At 40.9% G+C, this 25,082-nt stretch overlaps 1 protein-coding gene across 3 annotated transcripts in view; it reads left to right on the top strand.

Moving 5' to 3' along the window:
• Positions 1–1,171: 1,171 nt before the first annotated feature.
• Positions 1,172–25,082, top strand: part of GBF1 (golgi brefeldin A resistant guanine nucleotide exchange factor 1) — a 108,699-nt gene continuing 84,788 nt past the window's right edge. For 2 of the 3 annotated variants that reach the window (XM_082308185.1, XM_082308186.1), the window contains exons 1-3: positions 1,172–1,426; positions 7,272–7,377; positions 8,689–8,755. In XM_082308185.1, coding sequence (XP_082164311.1) covers positions 1,419–1,426; positions 7,272–7,377; positions 8,689–8,755 — 181 coding nt within the window. In that variant the 5' untranslated portion in view covers positions 1,172–1,418. Of the gene's footprint in view, positions 1,427–7,271; positions 7,378–8,688; positions 8,756–25,082 lie in introns of those variants that run through there. The other variant, XM_082308187.1, reaches the window with a different exon arrangement.

Here is a 25,082-nt window from a genome sequence, read left to right as displayed (position 1 = left end):
CCATTAAAGTACACTGCATTGACACTGGGGCATAGGCATGGAAAGTGGCAGAGAAGGTTGGACCAGCACCAAGAATTCATTGTGCTGGGCGCTGTACGGTTGCAAGCTGTGATTGCTCTCGCTGCAAAGTGTTGGCCAATAAACTGGTTTCAAACAGCAGTTAAACTGAATTGTAGTCCCTGCCAGGCTTGCTGGGCTTGATGGACCAAGTCTGTAGCACACAGCTTCTAGCCCAACTTGAGCAACTAATCAGTTGTGTTCAGGTTTGAGGGAAGTTACCAGGCAAGCAGGACCGTGGAGGAAGAAAAAGCTGCGTGTACCCCTCTGGGTGCTGTTGTGTGTACTCTCGTAATAGCTGCATGCTGTGTTTCGTCCGTGTGAATCTTCCTGCCGCCCACTCAGGGCCTGGTCTGGGGGAGGTGTTCCAGCAACAGGAACAGTAGAACTGCGACCCAGGGAGGCGTCCAGGAGGAAAGAAGCCGCTGGCTGGGCGCCTCCTCCCAGCCGGCTCCGAGCAGAAGCTGGCAGAGGCTGTAGGAGCACGCTGGGAAATCCCTGCGAAGCACGGAGCCGCAGCACCGCTGCAGCCACTGCCTCACCATGCCGACAAGAGGCGGCCGGCCCAAGCACCGCGCTGCAGGCCCCGTGCCGCCGGCAACGCTTCGCTCGCTGCGCTCCTCGCCCAGGAAGACACGCCGGGCCGCGTCTGAAGGGCCCTTTCGCGGCCACCCACCCTGCCCGGGTGTCCTGTCCCGGCCGGGAGCCGCACCCCCAGGCACACGCAGCCAGACGCCGGGCGGCCAGGCCCGGGGCGGCCCGGGGGACAGGCGCGGCCCGGGGGGGGGGGGGGGGGGGCGGCGGCGGCGGAGGCGGCGGCGCGGGCGGCCCGGCCCACAATGCTTTGCGAGGGCAGCCCTTCCCCTGCCTCCCGCTCAACCACCCTTGCTGCGCTCGCTCGGGTGAGGCCGCGCCCCGCGACCGCAGGACTCCTTCCCGATTGGCCAGCGGGTCTGCTAGTTCTACCCTCTCTCCTCTCATTGGCTCTCTTCCGCTTGTCACCGGAGGGTCCGCCTCCTCCGGTTTCAGACCGTGATCCCATTGGGCACCTTAGGGAGCTGCCGGCCGCATCGCACGCGGGTTGGCTCTCCGGGCTGTCTGTCGGCGCAGTAACCAGGCAGCGGGTTGCGGTGCGCCTGTTTCCACGTCAGTGAGAGCGGTGCGGAGCCGGTTTCGCTTGCCCGTGGCCCGGAGGACCCCGCGCTCGGCGGCCCCGCCGGCACTGCCGCCGCCTCCCGCCGCCGCCGGGAGGGAGGGAGGGGCGGACAGAGGGAGGGCCGAGCCCTCCCGCTCGCGGCGCCGCCCGCCTGACCGATATGTGAAGCGGCCGTCGCCGCGGGGAGCAGGCGCCGCCATTTTGGATGCGGGGGTCAGTGCCGGGCGGCGAGTGCCTGTCGCGATACTGTCGCGACGCGGCGGCGGGCGGGAGGGGAGGCTGCCGCGGGGGAACCGTGCGGAGCCGGCGGGGGGCGTGGGCGGAGCCGCGGCAGCCCCGGGGGCGGGCGGGGGTCGGGGGCAGGCTGCCGCGGGGGGTGCGGCGGGGCCGGGGGGGCCGGGCCGCGGCGGGGGTTGGCAGCTGCCCCCTCCGCCCCCGGGCCGTGACGTGACACGACACGCGTGACGTCGTGCCCGGGGTGCCCCGCAGGGCGGGGGGCGGCCGAGCCGGGGGGGGCTGCCCGGCTCTGGGCAACCACCGGCCGCGGGCTGGAGGCGTAATGGCAGAGCACGGTCCGGGCTGGGAACGGGGCTCCTGGCCGCACCGCAGCGCCCGGGGGGCCGGGCCGGGCCGGGCCGGGGAGGGGGTGCCGGGTGTCCACTGCACCTGCACGGGCGCCCGCTTACCGGGCGCGGAGTTGGTCCGCTTGTAAATCGGTGGAAGCAGAGACGTTTCCCAGCACGCAGCCAGCCTCTTAGCTGTGCAGGAGGAAGGCTCAGAGCTAACTTAGGGTGTGTGTTACGAGTTCAGCCGGTACCACGCTTCTTAGTTTCAACAGTATGAAGTAATTGGAAGAAAGAAAATCCCCCTCTCCATATTTACCTTAGGTTTCATTTTTACTCTGCAGTTTTGACAGATGAATGTGAGCTGCCTTCTCTTCTTGATTCCTAGGCGCTATCTCACTGTTGCAACTAAATGTGGAGACTTGCAGAGAAGCCTGTCCCACCTTCCTTTCTGATGTGCCACCGCTGTCATGTTACCGCTGCTTCTCTTTTAAAGGGCACTCTTAATTGCCCAGAATTTTGGCATCACTAGACTGCAGTGTGTTGTCATACTTATAAATTAATACTTTTCAGTTATTTTTGTCCAGGCACTAGGGGCTAGCCTTTGGAGAACCATCCTGAGTTCTCTGAACTTTGCCTGCGATGTTTATTGCAGAGTAGTTATTACATGGAAAACCCAAGCACGTTAAATTTCCTGATAGAGATTCACGCACCTTCCGTGTGCGGTTTAGAAGGAAGAAAAGGAGCTTTTTCATTGTCAGCTGGGCTTCTGGGTAACCGAGCTAGCTCTGAGTTAGGCAGGAATTGTTTGTGATTCATGGACTGAAGGGTGTTGTGTGTTCTGGTTTCGTAGGAGTGTATTGTATCAGGACTCGAGTGGCCAAATCTAGGTCAGAGACTATATAGATTATTCATGCATTATCATAAACAGTGCAAATTTAGGTCAATGGAAGCTTACTTCGAAATACTACCTTTCTTGCACGTGTAGTGATTATGTTGGTTTTTATTATTGCTATTTATTGGAGTAGTTTCACCAGATTTGAGTCAGTTACTATAGCTGAAGGCTAAAGTTAGTGATAGGAAGAAGTGACTTGATGGAAGTCTGCCAGACTTTCTCACTTCTGATGCTAACTCTTGCTTGTTTCCAGAAGAGTTGCAGACATTTCCCTGTAGGGGAAGGAGTGTTTCCTAAAAGTGTACCTGAGACTTCTTATGGTAATACCCAGGAAAAAATTGGGTTCCTATGCACGGGGATGTTTTGGGGTAGCGTGTTCCAAGGCTGAGCAGCGGAGTGTTCAGTGCACATGTGAGAGAACATTTGCAGATGTACATCTTGTCAGTGTTTTTATATGAAGATTTCACATCTGATACCATTTCAGGAGTCTCAGAATAGTGATAATTACTGTCCATAGAACATTGCTGAAGGCTTTGAGAAGCATATGAATGTTAGATTTTATTCTTTTATGACATGCTCAGGCATCTACCTTTTTCCGCTCATAGTGTTCCTAACCTTGTTAACAGTGAGGCTGTGAATGCTAACAGCTTCCCCATTTCTCATGGCGGGCTGGGCAGCTGTGTTGCCTTGGTTTGGACCTATCATTTTCACTGTGCTGCCTGTCAAAGTTCTGCACAGGAGCGAAATTTGAGGACTGGTCTGCAGATTTAGGCAGATGTATGAACCTATCATGAGAAAGAAACAGGAGTTTATTTAGGACTCACTGAAGAGATAAGGAGCTAAAAAGCATTTGAAATTTAATAGGTACCTTTCCTGTTTTTCCTGCATAACTCAAGACCACAGAACTTAATCTATTTGTTTCTGTACTGAGTCTGCTATTTTGTGTTTGATTAAAGATTGCTTTCGAGAAAAGCATCCAGTCTTGATCTGAAGACATCAGGAGGTGTCGCAACCATGGCTTTGCTAGGGAGGTTGTTTCAACTTTTGTAATGATCTTCAGTATTAGCAGTTCTGTTAACCTGTCCAACCAACAGTTTTACAATATCCCACTCTTCAGACCATACCTTTGTAACATTAAGCCCAAATTCATGTTAGCAATTTTTTTTTATGTGTTGACCAAGCACTTGGTGGTTTTGCTTGACTACCACCATGCTCTCCTAAACCCAGTTGATCATTCAGTGCTAGTCTGGTAAATCTTGTAACTTTCTCTCTGCAGCTTCACAGCATTAATTTCAATCTTAAAACTTCTTTCAATGTAGTACATCTATACTGAGCTCTGAAGTGTGAGCAGTTGTTGCTTGTGATGATGATATAGTTGAAAGAATGCATACTGAAATTATCTGATAGTTCAAAAGGGGTAGGCTTTGGGAAGTGCGGAGTGTAGAGAAGCTATTTCCATTGCTTGAAATAAACTTTTAAACTTTTACAGGGTTGGATGGTGCTTTTGGTGGGTTTAGCTTACGAGGTGCATCTCTCTGAAAATAGTTGTCTGGCTTTCCCCCCACCCCATAATTATTTTCTGTTTCCTTCTCCAGCACACAGTTGCAAAGGCCCTTTGGGTGAATGAAGATGGCTGTGGTTTACTTTGGAATGTGTGTGTGCTATTGCTTGCTTAACTGCAGGCTTAAATGTAAAGCAGGATTTTCCCTCGTCTTTACCCAGTGTTTGTGGTGAAGTGGGCTGTATGTGTGATGTTCAGAGATCTGAGAGTGAATTTGTGTCTCCAGCGTGATAGGGTATTTCAATTGCATTAGACCAGTAAGTTTTTTTGCATGTGTAAAGTGAATTTTTGTACTTTTGAATAAAGCTACGTTTAATGGAATCTGCAGTGAGGAAAGGAGTGCAGTCTCTTCAAGTCTTCTCCAATAGTTAGCAATGAAAGGATACAATTGGAAAAAAAAAAACCAAGCCAACCCCTTAAGTTTTGCAGGATTTTAATATGTTGGGAGAACCCTGCCAAGCAACATGGATTTTTTGCGCCCTTGCTTGAAAGGATCAGCACATTCAGTTTCCCAGCAGGTTAAAAGGCAAAGGTGTGTGTTAGAGGTTTGTGTCTATCTTCTTCGTATTTTGCTGCCTGGAGATAGCACCAGGTTTGGGAACAGCTGAGCATTTTAAGTCTCCTACATTCAGGAAGGACTGAGTTTAACAAACTTTTCCATCTTGGTTCTTTTAGGTTAAAAGTAGAAGAGAAGAATAGGAGTCCTACAAGCAGATTCAGCAGTATGCAGAATAGCATTTAAGCTTTGGCATCACTTTAAATATTGGCAGAACTATTGAATATCTGTGTATGTGCAAGGCATGTGATACATATGTCTGGTATTTCTTTACATGCTTTTCCAAATCAGGTTGGGGTAGCCTTTGTTTCCATGTCAGTTTGCTAAATGCCTGGAATGGCACTACAAAGTTTATATATTCAATATTGTTTTGTAACAGTGAAGACAGGAAAAACTTGAGTTTTGACAAATTTGAAGGTATAAAGTATTTCCCCAAAAGTACTTTTGTGGACCAGAGTTTTGATCCCTGAAACTGCCTATGTAGAAATATGGAAAATATTGGAATTACTGAAAGAAGAAGTAAGTAAGTGAGGAATTTTACATAGAGGAGAAAATATCTCATTAATGCCTTGTACTAAAACAAAGACAACGTGCTGAAGTAGAAAAAATTGTGATCAAGGGTATTTTTATGCAATATTTCAGTGCAGTCATATAAATTGCATTGGAATAAGTTACTGTTGAGATCGGGAACATCTCTCAAGCATTAGACACACGAGTAGGAAGAATATCTGTAGTTCTGTTATATACAGCTGTGGAGGGAGGATATAAACCTTCATTATTCAGGGCACAAGCAAACTACTTGGCAGAGCTATTTGTTTATTTTTCTGAATCATCTTGTAGTGAATGAGATAAACCATTGATCTCGTCTGTCGTGGCAGTTCCTATATTATAAAATATTTTTGTCTTTGTCCTTAATTTATTGTGTAACACTTAGGAATACCATTATGTATAATTAATCTAATGAAGTAAGAAACAGTTTTGCCATAAGATTATTCATCCTATTGCAAACATATAAAAAAATGAAACAACAAATCTGATGCTCTTCCTTGAGAAGGTGTCTTTTTATAATATTTTGCTTTCTTTCCATTATTTACAGAGTCCTGAAGCAAATTAGCCTCTTTCACTCAGAGGATATTTGTATATTTGAAGTGTTGTTGATAATTCAAACATCTTAATTAATGTGAAGCCTGACAGATCCAGGATGTACGTTCTGAAATTTCCGTGGTGGTGTTTCTCAGGTCTGGAGTAACACACCAAAACTGTTTCCTTCCAGCTGTGCTTTTGCCGCACGGGCAAAAATCATTCTCATATTTGCTGTGTCTTATTCCCTTCCGCCGCCCTCGCCAATTGAGTCCTTTAAATAAGCCTGTCTGATTTGAAGTGTTGTGATCAATGTTTCATCTGTTTTCAGTCTTTTGCTTCCCTATGGATGGCCTGTTGTGATTTCAAGCTGGATTCCTCATTTTCTTTTCAGATCTTCTGAAAAGGTCTCATTACTTGGCTACCATTTCACTAAATCCTTATCATTTGCAGACATGGCATCATCCGACTCTCTGGCCTCTTTATAAGTCCTGTTTATTCTTTATAAACAGTTGTGTCTGTTCATTCCCTTCCATTCTTATTTCTTTATGCTTGACTGTATCTGAGCTCCAGCTAGCAGAGAGAGAACAATCCTATAGTAATCCACTCTTTGTTTCTTTTTCTCAGACCATTACAAATATTTCTTGCTTGTAAAATTTTTTCCCATCTTGTGGCTCTTTCTCTGGGTACATCAGTTTAAGTTTTTCCCTGTAAGACCTCAGGCTACATGAGAGTAAATGTCTGCCTTTAGCTTTCTCACTTTTTCTCCCCATGTTCCATCCAGTTTTGTCTCTAGTTTTGCTCATCTCTTTGTGGGGTCTTACCCATGACTGTTTTTACTTGCCTGCTTTCTTGAAAGCTTTTTTCATGAAGCAAGTGTGAAATCAACATCTGTTATAAATTACTTTATTTTGTCAAAGTTTAAAGTCCCAAAGAGTTTTGCTCTGGCCAGCTTATTCAAGCCGCTAATGCTTATTTAACAGAGTACAAGATTGGCTTTGTGTTCTGTGTAGAGCTGCAGGACTTTGCATAAGTACTGGAGATGTGTGTGTTATTGCATTGTCATGGATGTCTGTCCTGGTACCCTAACGCTTTATCTTTCTGTGAACTTGCATAGACTGGAAAAAAACAAGGAACGTGCCTTGGCAAAGTTGTCTCTTGCTTCACAGATGCCTTGTTACAACGAACTGTCTGCTCTCATGGTCTTGGAAATGCACTCTGTGGAGAAGTGTCTTCCTTTTGTCAAAATAACTGTATTTGTCTGCATGCACAGAACAAAAATCTGAAGAGTTTCTTGCACCTCTGCAGGCCTCCTGCTTGACTAGGGCCAACTGGATGTTTCATCTGAGGAAGAGAATGATTCTGAGGGGCTGGAGATTAATTTGAATTACTTCTATTTTCAGGATTGTCAGGATGGTGGATAAGAACATTTACATTGTGCAAGGTGAAATCAACGCGGTGGTGGGAGCCATAAAGCGTAATGCCCGATGGAGCACTCACACACATCTGGTAAGTTACCTTGAATTGTTGCTACCTGTTCAGGCTATGGCAGAAACTACCTGGTTTCAGAAAAGTGCTTCTGGGGTTTTTTTGCACTCATTATAGTGCTTTTGTAAGTAAAGTTCGAATAACTGTCTACGTTGTTTCATGCTGAGCAGTTTTGGCTTCTTGTGTGCCAGCGACTGTAAGAGGTACAAAGCTGGAAATCTTCTACCTATACATCCTGTAAACAAACAAAAAAACCCACATTGTATTCCACGTGGGAATCATCTCATTTCGACTTTTATCGCCTGGTATGTCAGGGATGTTGAATATATAGTGTTATTTTATTTAGCACAATATTTTTATATATCTTTTGTGCGATCTTAGAGAAGACAGTCTTCACTATGAAAGCCATGAAATAAAAATTGGAGAAGTCATTATATGTAGGGTGTTTTTTAATTTTTCATATGGCATAGTATCTTTTTTTAGCTCTGTTTTGTGACTGCTAGCTATAATCCTGACTGAAAGCTGTTAATAGCTTCAAACCTGTTTTATTAAAAGCCACGAATACAATGTTTCCAAGTCTAATGATGCATTATGCGTTGGTCGGTTTATGGCTTCCGCAGTGTAAATGTGTGCATGTGGCGTACTCTATCTGTGGTGCACTTCAGAATGTCACATGAATAGCAGATGGCTGTCATCCAGCACAAGTGGTTTCAGTTTGTCAAAGGGCAGGGCCCTTTTTCTTTCTAACAGGCATTTCTTCATGAGAGCTCACTGCCATCCAGTAGGAGGTGTGGCTGTGGATGTACACAGCTTGGAGAAACTGCTGCTTCTCCTTATTTTAATATCGTAAAGATAGACTAAGACTGAAGGATGCAGCTATTCATATACATTTTGCACTGTGATTCTTTCTTCAAGTTATTTTAATGGCACCAAATGTCATTGTATTTCTGTTCCCATTACAATCTGCATAGATTAACATTATAGCAAATCCAGATGAGCCATTTCAATATGGTATGAGGTAGATTTGCTCTGAAATTTATTGAACAGCGGAAGGCTAATCAGAAATACTTCTAAGGACAATAAAACCAAACCAGAATGCTCAGTCTTGAACCTATGCTTTGACATTTGAGCTGTATGACGTTGGGGAGCACTAGCAGGAAAATAAAAATGCTTCTCTTGATTTTGATGGAGTAAACGGGCTGACAGTGATAAGCTCAACCCACAGTACTTCTCTGAATATGAAGGCAAGGTCTTCACAGACCCATTATTAAGATTTGTCTTCAGGAATATATTTGCCTCATTAATGACTTCCTTCCTATATATAACCTATAGGATGAAGAAAGGGATCCCCTGCTGCATAGCTTTAGCGTCTTAAAAGAAGTGCTGAATAATATAACAGGTAAGCTTATACAGAAATCAGCAGGTACCTGCTAGGGTATATGCAAGTAAATGCACAGGTGTACTTGTTTGTCTTATTTACTATCCAGAGGTTGTATATTGAATAACAAGAAAAGAGCAAATATGTATATACTTCTAGACAAGTAATACTAATGTAAACTAGTACACAAATACCACTGCTGCCACTATCTGGAGTTATATATATATGTATGTATATGTGTGTGTGTGTGTGTGTATGTATATATATATATATTTTTGTATGTGTGTACATACACACATTTTTATATATAAATATGCATGTTTCTTCAACATACTGGAGCTTGTAGTAATATATGAAATCTGGTGTATTATTATGCGTAGTCTTTCTATCCTTTGTGCTTTCTGATCTGTGAATGATAGGAAAAAATCTGCTTAGAAAGTAGCCTCCTATTATCTATTTTCTCCTCACATTCTTTGGTTTGTTGATTTTCATTATCTGTTATCAGTAATAAGTGAAGCACAGACTTCACTTTCCATTTGGGTCTCTTGAATCTTGAAGTGAAAGGCTTACTTTGTGACCAGTTGCACTGAAAGGAACTGGAAATCTATATCGATTACAGAAGTAGAACACAAGACTGTGATGGGTATTTTGACCAGGTTTTTTCTCCCAACATGTCTTTCTCCCCTTTCCCCCCACATTTTCTCTTTTTCTAGTTTCAGGAGTGATTGTTTAAGTGTAACCTAAGTATACGTTGAGAGTCTGGAAGTGACGCTAATACTGAGCTGCATGTGCATTCTGCTGGTTCTTCCCAGGATTTGTCTTACTGATTGTAATACTTGAAAGTAAGCTTTATTTCTGGTCCCTTTATTACAATGAGTGTTCAGAACTGCACTCAACCTAAGTTTGAGATGGACTTTTTGCATTTCTAATTGCAAAGCATGCCCATTCTTGTGTCAGCGCTGAGCCTGGAATCCCATAAAAAGTATGTTTCCTAGAAGTACAGTATTGCCACTTCCAGGTGCTGATGAGAGGTGCTGAGGACATGTGCCAGTTCTGAGCCCTTATTCCTTCCTCTTTTGTGGCTGCCTCTAAGTGTAATGCTTTGCTTTTCTTTGCTAGGTGAACTTCCCTTGGTTGTGAGCAGGACTCTTCTGTCAGGTTATGACATCTTAGGGAACTCTTGCACAGCTTGCATTTCTGGATAGTATCTTTGTTCTAGATGTTACGCTTGTACCCAGACTACATGACAGTCTGGATTTATGGGTTTTTGTGAACTCACCGATCTTCTGTAGGATATGCAGACAGTCACCAAAAGTGTTTTGGGAGGAAATTTTCCTTCTCTCCCTTCTATGAGATAAAATTTTCTTTAAAATAAGACTCCTGATGTTCTTCGCCATTATTGCAAATATCTGTTCTCATCAACAAGAGCAGGGAATGTCAGGATGCTCAAATAAATGCAGTATGAGTAAATGTCAGGGACTGGCCATTTATCTAGAGTAGCTAGATACAATGTGCTGTTGACTTGTTGGGGAAAAAATGCAAGCCCCCTATCTGCTTGTGTTAGAGAAAGCGAAGTTTAATGTACAGAGAGATTCAGAGACTCCCTGTGAGTATTAGCCATCATGTAAGTGTGGTTCATGCTGAGATAATAATTGTTCATATGTGGTGATGACAGCGTGTTGGTTTGACTACATGGGGTTCTTTTAAACAGGTCATTTCAGCTTCAGTGACTGCTATTTACCCACTAGTGTCTTGAGATAGGACATCATTGCTGTGCTCCATTTTTTTCGGTTTTAGACATGGACTGGTTCCCAAGCAATACTTTGAATGATATAGAGTCTCCTGCCTCATCTTCCAGGCACTGAGAAGTCCAAGCTTAGGTTTTTTTGTGGGTGGTTTGTTTTTTTTTTTTTTTTCCCCCTGCCTAGACCTTCCTTTCATGTCTCTTTCATTAGCTCATGGAAACGCATTGCTTTTATATTTAAATTTATTCAAGCTGTAATCTTTGACATTTGAGTTAGCTTTTAGTACAATTTTGCATTTATAGTAATATATATTATGTATTTTCTCAATCCCCCAAGAACCCATTTTAATCTGTTCCGGATGCAAATTTCAGGCTGCCTTGTCCCATCTCCCCTCTTGCTCTCGCCCTCCCTTCCCCTCCCCCATGGAGCATGTTTGATCAGGTGTGGCAGGAATATCCACTGTCAAGCTGCGCCCTTTATATTAGTCAATATTATCCTTCCTTCCCTCCCACTCCCTTCATTCTCCTCTGGGCTTTACCAGTTGATTTATAATTTTGGAATTCTCATCGGAGTCTGTAATACAGTTTGTTCATTATTTAACCAAAACCTGTTTAATGAGCAAAGAGAGGCAATGTAAATGTTAGGCATGTTGCAGTGGAGTACCTTTTGTTCTCCTCTGAGCTAGTGGGTATTAACTCTGTCATGACTGTGATGCTGAAATACCCTGGTCAAGGGTATAAAGATGCACCGTATGCCTCCAGCACCTAGAGATTCCCATTTCAAAGTATTGCTCCTCAAGAGTAACTAAATTACATAATGTGTTCTGTTTGATCACCAAAATAGTAAAAGCTCGCCTCCAACTAAGTAGTGGTTTCCTATCCCTTTGTAATGTCTAAATGGGCTCTTGAAGGAAGCATCTAGAGAAGATGCTGTTGCTCAGCACAAACAATCCCATGATTATGGTAAGAGTAACTGCACTTCTACAGTTCAGCATACCTAGCTAAGGGCCTTGGACCTGAATTGTGTGGAATGATGTTGCTCTTTAAAATTCTGACAGAGAAACTTAATTTCTGTGGCAATTTTATGCAGATTTATAAAAACAGTTTAACAAATTGAAAATGAACAGCATGTCTGCTCTGATCCAAATATAATTTGGTTTATTGTATGCCATTTTTACACTTTTATGGGCTGCATATATTTTAATTATTATTGGTAGCAGTTGCCCAAAAACCAGGAAAAATAGAGGTTCTGTCATCTTGGGTGATGTATAAGTTACTCCAAGATAAATTTAATAGCTGAATGCTTGTTGTACTAAGATAAGCACCGTAAGCCTAAGTTTGATGTGATGTCTTGTATTTCCAATGCTTAGAAAAAGCAAAAGTCGGTGTTCTGAGTTACGACCATATGGAAGCAGTGACTATCAAGCTTTGTCCATGCATGCAAAATTGAAATACAGCTGTAGCTTCAAAGGTTATTTTAAAACTGATGGAAGCCTTAGTATTGATACAAGTTTGGATCTAGGGTCACTATCACCACAACTTTCATTTGACTGCTTTTTAAGCTGAGTGTCTAGAAAATGTGTCTGGATGTTGAAATATTTGTTCATTTTGTCAGTTTTGTTATGGATTTAGGTCAGCAAAAGGGAGCTCCTTTTTGACATCCAGCGATAACTGAGCATCTTCTCTTTCATGAGTGTTTCCAACTTAGGATGCTCTTGAGCTCACTAGGGAGAGGTTTTATAAGCACAAATGGCTGGGCACATGAATTAATTATAAGCCTGCTTTTCCATGATCTGATGAGGATTGGGTTTCCTTAAATCTTGCTGTGGCTGTTGAAGTCTTCAGACCATTCCAGTATGATGTAGAGGTAAGAACAGGTACTTCTGTAGTCGTTCTCCTCATTGCAAAATTTGTGCTTTGCTCTGACTGGGGGGATGAGTCAGTAACCAGGATTTTCGTGACTGAAGTACTGCTCACTGGTGTGTAGGATGGCTTTAGGACAGAAAATGACTGAATACAACTGCCTTGTACAAGTCAGCACTGCAGTGGGAGAAGCAGGTGTTTGTGGAAAGTGTGTGCATCGAGAGTCTATTTAAATAAGGTTTAAACTAGGTAAACACACCTGTGAAGAGGTGCTTGTGTATATTTTAGGTCCATGAGTGCCAGACTGGAAGGTTTGAGTCCTTTTATCCTCTGGTGGTTCAGAGTTAGTGCATTTAAACAGAAGCTGCAAAGTAAGCTGTTAGGAGCACTCTGATTTCATGCACATTCATGACATTTTAAATGAATGCTTGTACAGTGGGTTCAGAAGAATCTTTTCATGGCTTATTTCAGACAAGAAGCTGCTGCAAATCTCCATCTTTAGAGGGTTGGCTGGGGCATTAAGAGCTGGCTAAAGGTCAAATGACTGTAACCGTAAGAGAACCTTTGCCCAGTGTACTGACTTAATATACTTGTTACTGTAGCCATCAGTTTTCTGGTATGTAGATTTGATTGCACACTCATTTGCTCATGTCTGAGCTCTGGAAATTCAGTTTTTAGGGAAAATCTGACATTCATATAAAACACTACAGGAATTATATCCTGATTTGGGATTGATGTCTGGACTTTTTCTGAAAGATCTAGTTTTAAGAAGTGGTAAATCAGTAGTAAATACAAATGTGCGGCCTGTTCTCAATGCTATTGCAGTGCAATTGAATAGAATCTGAGATATTTATTGTGGTCTATTCAAGTTAAGAAATCAGAAAAATTTTTTTTTTGTTGTTTTTAAGAAGTAGTGTAGGAATTAGGTTATATGGATGTGTGATATGTATAGTGCTGCAATGCTTGTTACTTTGCACTTTAGAGATCAGTGCAATGCTGTATTTTATTTATTATTTATATCTTGAGTTTCTGCAGGAAGTGTCTGGACTTATTAGCAAATAACAAATACTGATGAACTGTAAGCTGTGATACTTCTCCCTTTGTTTGCATTGAAGGATTGCAATGTTATCTAGAGCAGACATTAAAAAAAAAAAAATCACCTAAGCTTTTTCTGTTGCATATCAGCTTCATATAAAAGATCTAGCAGACTCACTGGTCCCCTAGATTATGTCTGTTCCTGTGATAACTTAATTTTTTTTTTTTTTAATAACAGGTATCCATACATGTTGACTTGGTATTTTGGAAGACCAAGCAAATCAGGCTAACATTTAGCTTTTGTTGCATTCTCTATAAAATTTTTAAGAAGAATGGAAAGGGTATAAGAAAGGTTAGGAAATTGATAGAATAAGGTTTCCTCCATAACTTTAACTCAGCCTCACTCTAATTAGTGGATGGCAATACAATTTTAATCCATATCGAATGACCTGACACAGTGTGCAGAAGTGTTAATTAATTTCTCTTAATATTTTCTGTCACCTTCTTAGTATATGAAATATGAAGATTAAGGTGACAACCTTAATTTGATGCTTTGCTTGCAGGCTGAATCCAGACTTGATTTTTGCAAATTGTGTTCAGACGATGCAGTAAAAGTTGTCATTTTAAAAGCAAGTTCCTAGTCTTCATGAATGCAGGCATCCTTCAAAGTGCACAGAGAATGTAAACTACTGCAATAGTTTTGCTTTGAAGCTGCAGGTAGTTCCAAATACTCTCTTTGAGAGAAATTAATCATCTTTTTAATCTCATTGTAGCATCAAATGAATCAAATTGCTGTCTTATGGCTGAGGTCTTTGAATGCCCCTCAGATAATAGGTTTCTATTGATATTTTTGGCATAGATTTTCTTGGTGTTAACTGGAGAAATAATAAACAGGAATGTGCTTGATGAAGAGTAACTGTTAGTATTTGTGAAGCTTATAGAGGCACCAAGACAAGCACCATAACCTTTTCCAAGGCTTTGCAGTTGTGTGCGGTACGGCATTTATGCAGAGTGTGTGAGGAGTCAGGTACGGATGTGGTCACACTGAACTCTAATTGATTCTGTTGAATTGTTCACTGGGCCCTTCAACGTAGGTTACTGAATGAAACTGGGACTCCTGAGAAGGGGAAGCTTGTAATTGAAAGATTGTATAACTAAGACTGAACAGGCAGAAAGGGCTAAACTGTGGTTGTGTAGCACCCTTAGTCTGATAACTTTTTACCTCTTGTGTTCATCTTCTGTTTTGTGTTTCTGAGTAGTAAGAAACTTATTGAATAAATTCAAAGGAAGTGGAGTGACTCTGGGGATATCTAGAGCAAAAACCCCAACCAACCCAGTAAGATGGTCCTCGCACAAGGTATTTCTGCACTTCTCTTAAAGTCAGGACATCTGAACTGTCCCTTCTGCAGTCCAGCACCATCACCCTTACAAGACCACCTAAGCATCCTTTTAATACCGTTCTTTGAGTAAGACTAGAGCTTGGAGCTTAAGTCTTCCATCTGTGCATGGCTAATGACTGGCAGGTACAGGCAGGAGGTGGTGCTGTTGGAAGGAATTGTTTCCTGACCCCTAATCCTTAAGGACCCAAGGATTTAGATGGACAAGCGCTCCTGGCTGTTGCTTGGCAGAGTTCCCACAGTGGGCTTGTTCTGCAACACCAGCCTTCTGTTACCACTGCAGGGCTGGGCTCTGAAGAGCTGCCACATGTGCACGGTGCGCAACTGACTCTCTTGTTCCACGCTTGTTGAGCAATTACTTTCCCACTTGTTGGGCACTCCATTATTTCCTTCAGTTACTGCTTCTGTGTAAAGTGGAGCCATAAAGGAAATGGCCTAATGTACATACATTAGAGGGCAATAAATTGCAGTTTGATTTGGTAGAAAGGCAGTACCAGATGCTCCATTGAAGTTAAGGTTCCTCTTAAGTTGTCCATGGAGGTTTTATTCCACGTTTTTTGATGATGATGTCTTTGTTTTGGTCAAGAGTAGCTAAAAGGAATTGTGGCCAATTAGGAGACATTAAGGCTATTTCCGTTATAGTAAAAACCCTCTAGAAGTAGGAGTGTACATGAAATTGCTGAATTCCAGTAGAAGTTTATTAAATATATAGCTCTTCTGTTCTGTCACCTTTCCTTCTTTTAACTGTCTTCTTGCTAAACTGCTGCCATCTAATCTGTTAAAAACAATATCTCAAAGGTGATTTACTTCAAAGAAGCAATAACTTGTGTCAAAAAGTGCAGGTGCATATTTATATAGTTGCATAATATGTAATAGGGCTGCCAAGAAGCATTGGCCATACATACACAACAAGCATGCTGAAGCATTCCTCAACTCAAAGAGTTTGTAGCTTAAGAGGGTAGAAGCAGAGAGAAGTCGTTAAGTACACAAAGTTGTTAAACATTTGATGGTTTTTCTTAATGACTACCTCCATTTGTCCTCTAAACATGCTGTCGTTGGCTGATCCCTAATATGGTTTATAGCAAGATGTGAGTTTGAAGGAGAGGTTTGAAAGAAGATTCAATTGGGCTTTTTTCAGGGATAGTTCAGGGACGTGTGATAAAGTGCTTCTCTCAATAATTAGCGTGGAAGAAAAAAGCCAGCAAGAAGAGAGGTAGAATGGGAGAGATTTAAAGGTAAGTATAAAAGTAGCAGAAGTGATGGAGCACATTGTTATTAAAATAGCAAGTTGATTGGTTAGGGAACATTAATAGTGAGGGATGTGTAGTTGGTGGCTTGCCCCCTTGAGGTAAACTTGCAAGAGCTTTTTCTTTTTAAGGTAACTGTACTTAGCTTGTCTGCTGAGTGTTGTGGAATAGATTATTGCTGAAGGGTATTTTTTGCAATCAGGAAAAAAAAATTTCTTCCAACATGTTATGGACCTTCTCATTGTAAGTTCTTAAAAAAAAATTTCAGATGGATAGTCAAGATCTTGCTTTTGTAATTTGCCTTTAGAAAATGATACATGAGAGCAGATATGTCCAGGGAAGAGCTATAAAACTTACAGCTGCGTGCAGTCCTGTCAAAATTCCTGTCATCTTTTAGATGACATGATTTTGACTTGCTTTACAGCACCTCTAAAAGCTACAAAGAAAAATTTTGGTATATATTGCCTATAATACAGTGGCTTAAAGGTCGGGTCTGAGGTCTTGTGATATGATGGATTCTGAGGTGAAAGAGATGGAAATGTCATGTCATGGATGAGTTTGAAGTATGCATTCATTCGAGTGTTGGTGGTATCAACAGATACTTTCTGTGGAAAAAGTTTGGGAGCGGATGGAAATCTGAATTTGGTAACAGAGTGAGGAAGGCTAAATTGTGAGTGAGTTAAATATATGTAAATCTTCTAGGGACAGTGAATAAATATGTGTCATCACAAAACTGTAGGAAATAAAACCCATCTTGAGAAGGAACATTTATCAACTAGTCATAGTTATTGTAGAAAATTGATAGATCTGCATTAGTATTGTATGATGTACTGTATCCATGTGACTTGGAAATGCCATTGGAAGTGTTAAAGCAACTTGCTCTTACTTTGAACTCCTAATTATATCTGGATGTTTCTTGTTTAGTTTAAGGGCATGGATAGACATAGACTTCTCATCACTTGAACTTCATTAAATGAATGTGTCTGTGCTCTTTGCATGGTGCAATTGTGAAGTTAAAACTTGTCAGTTCAAACTACTTTTGTATTCAAGCACGTTGTGAAAGAAAGAGGAGGTGCATATTTCCTTGATAGTTGAGGAACAGGGCAAGACATTATGACAAAAAAAAGAGACAATGTGAGATGGGTAGAAATGTAAAACACGTTAGATGAGAGCTTGCACATATATGTGCCAGATATTGGCTTTAGCTATCCTATTAAAATGAATAGATTGATAAACTGTTTTGATGACAGCTTATGCTAATGTATTTTGCACTGTAATCACAATTACACAATTGTAATACTCAAGGGATGCACTTGATTAATGCTTGTTAGCTGAATATGTTGAATTCTTCAGTGATGGTAGTACTTTGATTGTTTGATCCTCTATCTGTACCCTAATATAAGCACTTCAGAAGTTCTAATTTCCAGTTCTGTCCTTGTAGAAGTAAGCCGAAACTTATTCCTAGCCATATTGAAACAGTAAGTTATAAACAGAGCAGTCTTTCAGAAAGTGTATGCTGTCTTTACTTGGTGCAAGAGTCTGAATGCTTGCATGACTGTAAATAATTTTCGACGTGTGCTACTTAAATGACATGAGAGACTTCAAAACAATGCTGTTCACTTTTGATCATGTTTAACTTAATTCTGGGAAGAAGTTTTTTATTAAAATTTGTCTTTGTGCCCCATTACTTTTCAGGAAATAGTCGTTTTTCTTGATACAGCAATGAAATCTGCCAAGTGACTGTTGAATTAGATTCCATTTACCTCTTGATTAACTGCTTAAATAATTTAGGTGGCAAATTGTAAATATGAGTTACTGTTGAAATAAATCAAGATATGGTTGTTATCTTGATCATGGCATATTGAAGGAGAATGGTCTATTAGACCTGGGTATAGCCTAGGGGAGGGGCTTTATTCTAGAAATAAAACGAGTGGCAGTGGTAAAATATGGTTGCTTATGTAAGCATCTTTAGTAACTGCACTTAGGAACTTGGATGTTCTTCAAAGCGGGATTAGACAGTTTATAGTGGCCCGTAATAGTCCTGTAATAACTAAGATGGCTGTCATGGCAGCATGGGAGGAGACATCATTAGCTGGTTTTCACTTCAGTCTGAGGTTTTCACATTTGTCATTCAGAAATACTATGTTTTCCTTTGCATACTCTGCTCTTGGTTAAAACATTTGGTTTTTCAGTGTCGGAAGTGCAAATATATTCAATCAGACTTAAGATCTAACAAGCACTGTCACATTCTACTTCTGTGCTTCCCCTCTCTTAAATACATTCTGCCTCAGTATGAAATTAGCACTTCAAATGTGAAGTGATCAGGTGGTACAGGGAGTGGGGAGAGCACAGTCCTGGGAATATTTACTTTGGTGACATTGTTGATGATGAACACAAAGGTGTAGAAAATATTTGAGCATAAAGGTGCTCAAATATTTTCCAGTCTGTTAAAATATGGTCAACAGGAAGAGACTTTTTCAGTTGAAACAGGAGTACTGTGATATTGTAGGAAAACTAGATTTTGGTTTGGCAAAGAGAGAAATTCTAAACAACAAATTTTTCTGAAAGCATATGACTTCTTTGCGTGATACAGGAATTCGAACACTTTCATCATGAAGGCTTCTGCTTCATTAAGAACATAAGGGAAGAAATATCCACGTTTGGTCAATAAAAAAGTAATGTTTTCATGGGGAAAAGGCTTTGCCAAGAGTTTTGGAAACAGGAGAGGAAGAAATGAAAAGATTCAGACATTGTAGAAAGCAATAGAGGAACTCTAACAGGGTAGCTGAATGATAGTTCAATAATTGAAAAACAAAATTTCTTCAGAGAAAAAGAAATTGCTGAAGAAATATACTATTAAATAATGGGGGGGGGGGGGGGAACGACACCATCATAGGCACCCTGGAATGCTTAATTTAATGGTTGTTTGGTAAATGACTGTTAAAGTTTTGTGTCAGAGGCAACATCCACTTAAATTTTCCGAACTGTTTTCTCCCTTCTGCTTTTACTAACAATCCAGTAAAAATGTGAAAGCGAAGTTCATTCTCATTCAGCTGCCTTTAAATTGTAGTTTCTTTTTGGATGTCAGTTTTTAATGCTATTGAGTTTCGCAACCCATACTGGTACTTGTTCACATGCACAAGACCCATGTGCTGCAGCGGAAGGTCACACACTCCCTTTCACTCTGCAGGAACAGCAGGTGATGGTACCAGCTGTTCACATCCCCGTATTAGATGCCTGAATTTGAGCAGCTGTATGAGGCTGCTAATAAACTCTAACATGTAATGCAGTTCATATTTTGCCCACATTTCACTCGATCCTACTCAGCACTGGCCAGTATTTTTTTAAACATCTTTCAATGCCACGCATAAGATGCTCATTTTCTTTCTTGTTGTGCTGGTCTCCACTCCTCTCATATGATGTGCCAGTTGGATGTTTGAAAAGTGTTCCAGTGCTACAGATTTGAAAAAGAAAGGGTACCAGAAAACATACAGGATTTAAGGAAGCAGGAATAATCTTTCTAGCAAAAACATTTACAAATGTTAAAGTTTTAATGCTGTAGTGAAAATAATTGAGACTGTTCTAAAGGATGTACTTGTCCTTAAGCAATACTAGTTTTGGATACAAACCTAGGTGTTTGTTTGTTTGTTTGTTTTAGAAGAATGAATGGATCGAAAGTGCTTTCATTCTGAGGAACCTCTACCTGCATTCAGCTAGCTGAAGAAGTCTTGCTATGTGAATCTGCTAGTAAAAGAAGGCTGCAGTGGTTTTTAATTCCACATCGAGTAATAAAATTGGCCCGGCCAAGAGTTTTGATATATCCACAGTTGATTTCAACTTGTGCTTTTTATTTAAAAAGCTTATTTGTGACCTGTTAGGACCCTCTGTTAAGCCAGTTAAATAAAAGATGGAAAGGTTGAAACTGCCTGTCTGCGCTTTAAAGAAAAGGGGAGGAGGGAGCCAAAGGAAGGATATTTCCAATTTTAAACCCTTTCAGCTCCTCTGTTCACCTCTTCCACTTGTATCACTGATTTAGCTCCCATCTCATTCTCTGGGAGACTCGTAGTACCTAGGACTGAGAAATACCTGGGTTCCACTGACTGGCCAACGCTGTGATGACAGAATCTTCTTGCTAATAAGATCCTGAGAGGTGACTTTGATGTTTTGTGGGTTTTATTTGGTTTTGTTCCCCCCCATTGCTGTAGTCTCAAAAAATGCACTTTGGAATCGAAGCCATATTGAGGTAGGAGCTGTGAAGAGCATTTTTTAAAAATGTGGAGGTGGGGAAGAGAGTTTATTTGGTCCTTTGCTCAGAGGATCTTAGGGAACTTAGAGATTCAGCAAGAGCCAAGATAATTATCAGAAGTCAGGTGTTAAGTATTTTATAAAATTATGAAAATAAAAGAACCTAGCTGTGCAGTTAGGGTTGGAAGAGATAGCATGATATCAGAAGTATACGGTAGAATACAGGAAGAATATAACTGTTAAGGTAGTAAAGTGGCTTAGCTCAGAAGAAATAAAGCTAGCTTTTCATTAGGTCTTGTTCTTTTTGCTTCACAACTCAACTCATTTTAGCTGGTCAGCATTCTTAAATTGAACTATCTGAAATCTAGAACTGATTTGCCTTGCGTGATATGTTTTGCTTTTCTCCAGCAAAGATGGCATTTTTTTTTTTTCTGGATGAGGAATTGGCTCTCCCATGGCACATTAGAGCTGTAAGATCCTTGTTTAGCATCTAGCCTTTTTTCAGACAGCCTTACAATTTCTTTCTAGACACCCAGTATCAATGGGTTGAAACAGCCAGTTATTTTTAACTGCATGTTTCAGATTTTTATTTTTTTTTTACTGTTCAGGTGTCTCTGTCAGCCTTAAAAAAAGCAGTTGAAGTAAATAGCTGTATCAAATGAAGTACCTCTTGTCCCCTCAACTGCTTCCAAAATAAACCAAGAATAATGCTTTACACATTTTGTCTCCTTTAACTCTAAAAGCAAGCAAGAGAGGAAGCATGGATTAAGTAGTGATTTCTAGGAGCTGTTCTCTGCTCAGATTCCTCTGTGCTTGGGCTGACTGACAGGGACATGTGGCTCAAGTGCATCTGGAAATATATCACTGGCAAAATTTGGTCGGGTAAATATAGCAGGAACGGGTTGTCAGGGCAGGAGACAGATTGTTCTGGGAAAGGAAGTGCTGTCTGTCTGTCGTCTGAATAACAATTTCCTATATTTCTGAGACTTACCTATTTCTTTCAGTGCAGCTAAGGTACTGCAGTGTAGCTAAGGTTTCAGTGTAGCTAAGGTGTAAGCAGGATCTGACATATTTGCTGTGTTCTGTTGTCATGTGTTCCTATGGTGGGAGTGTTACCAGAAATGGTAAAATCGGTAGGAGCAGCTATAGAGAACTGATACCAATATATCCTATGGTGTTTCAATAGTAGTGGCGCACACTTTGTTCTAGTTCAAACTCTTTTTGAAAATAGGCAGGGACATCAAACGTGAAAAGTAACTCCAGAGTTTCAGGACATGGTCATACTGAAAAATCCTGACTTTTGCTTAGGTGCAAAATTGTTTCTAGCCCACATGGTTCCAGAAAACAAACAAACAAAACCCAAACAAAAAAACCTCTACCCCTGCCCCCCCCCCCCCCCCTTGAAAATGGGCTGAAAACCCATGTTCTGAAATTCTTTTATTCTGTTGGCAGTTGATATGTAGAAAATGAGCAGGGATAGAAGCAGCCAATTACAAGGCTTTCCTCCAGCAAAAGCTGATTGGCAAAGGCATAAAGCTTCTTGAACCATTGTGATATTGATTCAAGTCTCAACACAAATTATACTGTTTGTGGAGAAAATTGAACCAGTGGCGCTAGAGAATAGCCTACAGAAATCTGTGCAAGCATAGGAGGGTGTAGGCTATATTTTATACAGAAAGGCATAATCATGGGCAATGACAATTAAAATCTTAACAGATGCAAGCAGTAGAAAATGGAACAGTAAATTACAGACTTTCTGAAGTTTATCAAGGGAAGTTGGAGATGACTACAGATTGGAGGAAACAAAACCCCAAACCCTACTTAAACATCAGTAATAGCTGACTATGCTTTCTCCCTCTCCGTAATGCATTGAATAACTTCATCTATACTGTTTGCAGCATATTCTTGGTTCAGTGAGCTGTTTTTTCATCTACTTACTCAAGAATTTATGGAAGATGGGACCCATGACAATTCTGTGCATGGTTACTGCCTGTGGTTAGTTACTGACTCTGTAGCTTGTCCTGAGAGGTTGCACGCCGCTTCACACCGTAGGGAGCGCTCAGTCCGCTGCCCTGTGATGTGGCTGTGTCTGGGGTGGGGTTAGCAACCAACAGGTGCACAGCATACCACACGAATGTGGAGGCAGAGAATTTGTGTCCAAGGGCGTAGGGGTAAATAACTGTAGTTGTAAAAATTGTTACATGAATGCTAACTTTTTCACTGAGTCTGTTCTAAAATCTGCCCCACAAACTTCCATATAATAAGCTTCAATTTTTATCCTCAGAAGTCTGAAGAGCTAAACTGATGTTGGAATTTTCTTTGGCGTATAGGAAAAAATTAGTAGTTTGCTGGAGGATGCAACTGATTCAGACTAGAGGCTGTCCAAAAACTTTCTGTAGTTACAAGCAGTAGGATAAGATATGGGATTCTGTGCTTTTTGAGTAAAACCTGCATGACTAAGTAGAGAAAACTGTTTTGTCAATGTACAATGTTCTTCAAAAATATTTGTAAGCCCTCAGGATTACTTCATTATTTCTTCTGATTGCATCAGGTCCAAATACTGTGCTGCTTGTCATGACTTACACAGGGATAAAACCTCACAATTTCGCATTCACAGAGCTGACTCAAGACTTGTTACTCCATTTACTAGCTGTGTTACGTAGCACACCTGACTTGCCTAGGCCTTTTGCAATGTAAACCTCAGCAGAAGTACCAGTACACTTAAAAAAAAAAAAAAAAACAAAAAAAACCCACCAAACAAAACAAAACAAAACAAAAAACAAACCACAAACCCCAAAAGTCAGTGCTTATCTTGTTGCCCTATTGTCTGCATGCGTGCCTCTTATCCCAGGTGTTCCAGCTTCCAGCAATTGAGACTTAAGTCTACCCCTTGGAAGTCTGTGTTTCTCTTCAAACTGCCCAGATGCTGTTCCTCAAAGCCCTTTTAATCTTTATTCCATTTTATTTTTCCTTTGCCTGGCTCACCCTGGAATAAAACTGAAAGGGCTGAACTTCATGTTGCAGGTGAAATTTCACATCAAAGGACTTTGGTATTGTCTGATCATCTGGTACTGGTAAACTGTTGGGTTTTTTTTCTGCCTATCAACTGTCAGTATGTATGGCAACAAACTACTTTTTAATCAGGTATCTAGCAACAGAAATTAAATCAAGTATAACGTATATTCAGAATATATTATCTTTGCTTATGTGTCTACCAGCATTTAATAAAAGGATGTTGTTCCTTTCCCGACATTTATGTTTTGTTTTAAAATGGCTGAGTTCTGCTGTGAACTAAAGGCAAGAAGCTGAGATTGTCTACAGTGCATTAAAAGTGTATTAAAAGAATCGGACTGTGATATTAAAAAGAATTGCAGTTACATAAATTTGAAAGAAATCTAGAAGGACCAAAGCACAAGGAGATTATTTGTAAAGGGCTTTGAAATTGTAAAGTAGTATGTGCAATGAAATATGGAGTAGTATTGGGAGGCATACAAGAGGGGTGTTAGTTTGAATAAGCATAAGAAATGGGGTATCAGTGTATTAGCAGAGTTTAAATTTCCTACAAACACTTAATGTTTCTGAACATGAAGAGATGTGAACAGAAAGCCCAAGTATTCGTAGTCCATGGAAAGTAATCCATTTTCTTTGATTTGTTAATGAGCAAGATGACTAAATGTCTTTAAAGCAGTAGAAAATGTACAGATTTCTGTTGGTTACTTTTAGTCATTACATACCTCTTGCATGGAGTGCTCTGCAACATTGTAAGGGAACCAAATGTGGATTAGAAGTTGAAGCAGAAAGAATAATAGTAGATAATTTGTGCTAGATGAAGTTGGAAGGAAAGGAAAGAGAGAAAGATTCAGTAATAAGTGAAAACCAGAAAAATGCTCAGAGGCTGCAATTCTGGAACAAGTATAGAAGTTTTTAGACCGGCTGCTGTGAGGAAAGTGACTAGAATAGTTAAAACTCTTCTACAGGAGCTTTTTCTGCAGGGATTTCTTCTGGGACCACTGTTCCATGATAAGAATGGCTTTGCTCTGGATGCGTCTGTGTGATGATTTATTCAGGATGGCTGTAGAATTACATGTAACTCTGATCTAGCTGTGTTGGTAGGTGTTGTCATGTAAATAGGAAGTATTTAATCTCTGTAAGTATAACTATTTTGCATTCTACAACAGTCAGTTGCAACTGTCTAGGTAATACTGAAAGCTTATGGTATTTAAGCCTTATTTATTGGCAGTAAATGCTGAATTGTTAACCTGTTCTGATAATCTCAGCTGTTTAACTGTATGAAGAAGACAGTTGTTTAATGTGAAACCTTTAAACTGTTGTACTGTTTTAACTACTAATTCTGGGACAAGAATGCACATAATAAGATGATGAAAGGAGCAAACAGGGACGTGGCGGTATATAGAATCTCAGTGGGAGTATAGTTACGTTGTTCTTCACCTCCTCTTGAACACCTTTTAGGTGGTAAGCTGTATGGGAATGGAGATGATTATTGCCTTTGTGAGATACCTTAGTGTCTGGTATTTTCTGAGCTGAAATTCCACTTCATGAAAATCACCTGAAGTATTAGTTTAATTTAGTCTTTCATTCTGAGCCCACAAACTTAAACTGCACAGAACTTTATTAGCTACAACAGGCTGTTGTAAAATATTTATGCTGCAACCTTATTTTTGGTTTTGGGAGAAGAATCATTTATGCTTAGAGAGAGAAAAAGCAGTGAAAGCAAGGCAAAACTTGGGACCAGGACATAGACCTTTCAAGCATACCCTATGCATGCATAGCTGAAGTTTTATACCTGCAGAAGCTGC

The sequence above is a fragment of the Platalea leucorodia genome (assembly GCF_965183815.1).
Source record: "Platalea leucorodia genome assembly, chromosome: 4".
Classification (NCBI taxonomy): Eukaryota; Metazoa; Chordata; class Aves; order Pelecaniformes; family Threskiornithidae; genus Platalea; species Platalea leucorodia.
The sequence above is the reverse complement of the archived record's forward strand: the minus strand, read 5'-3'. Positions and strand labels throughout refer to the sequence as shown.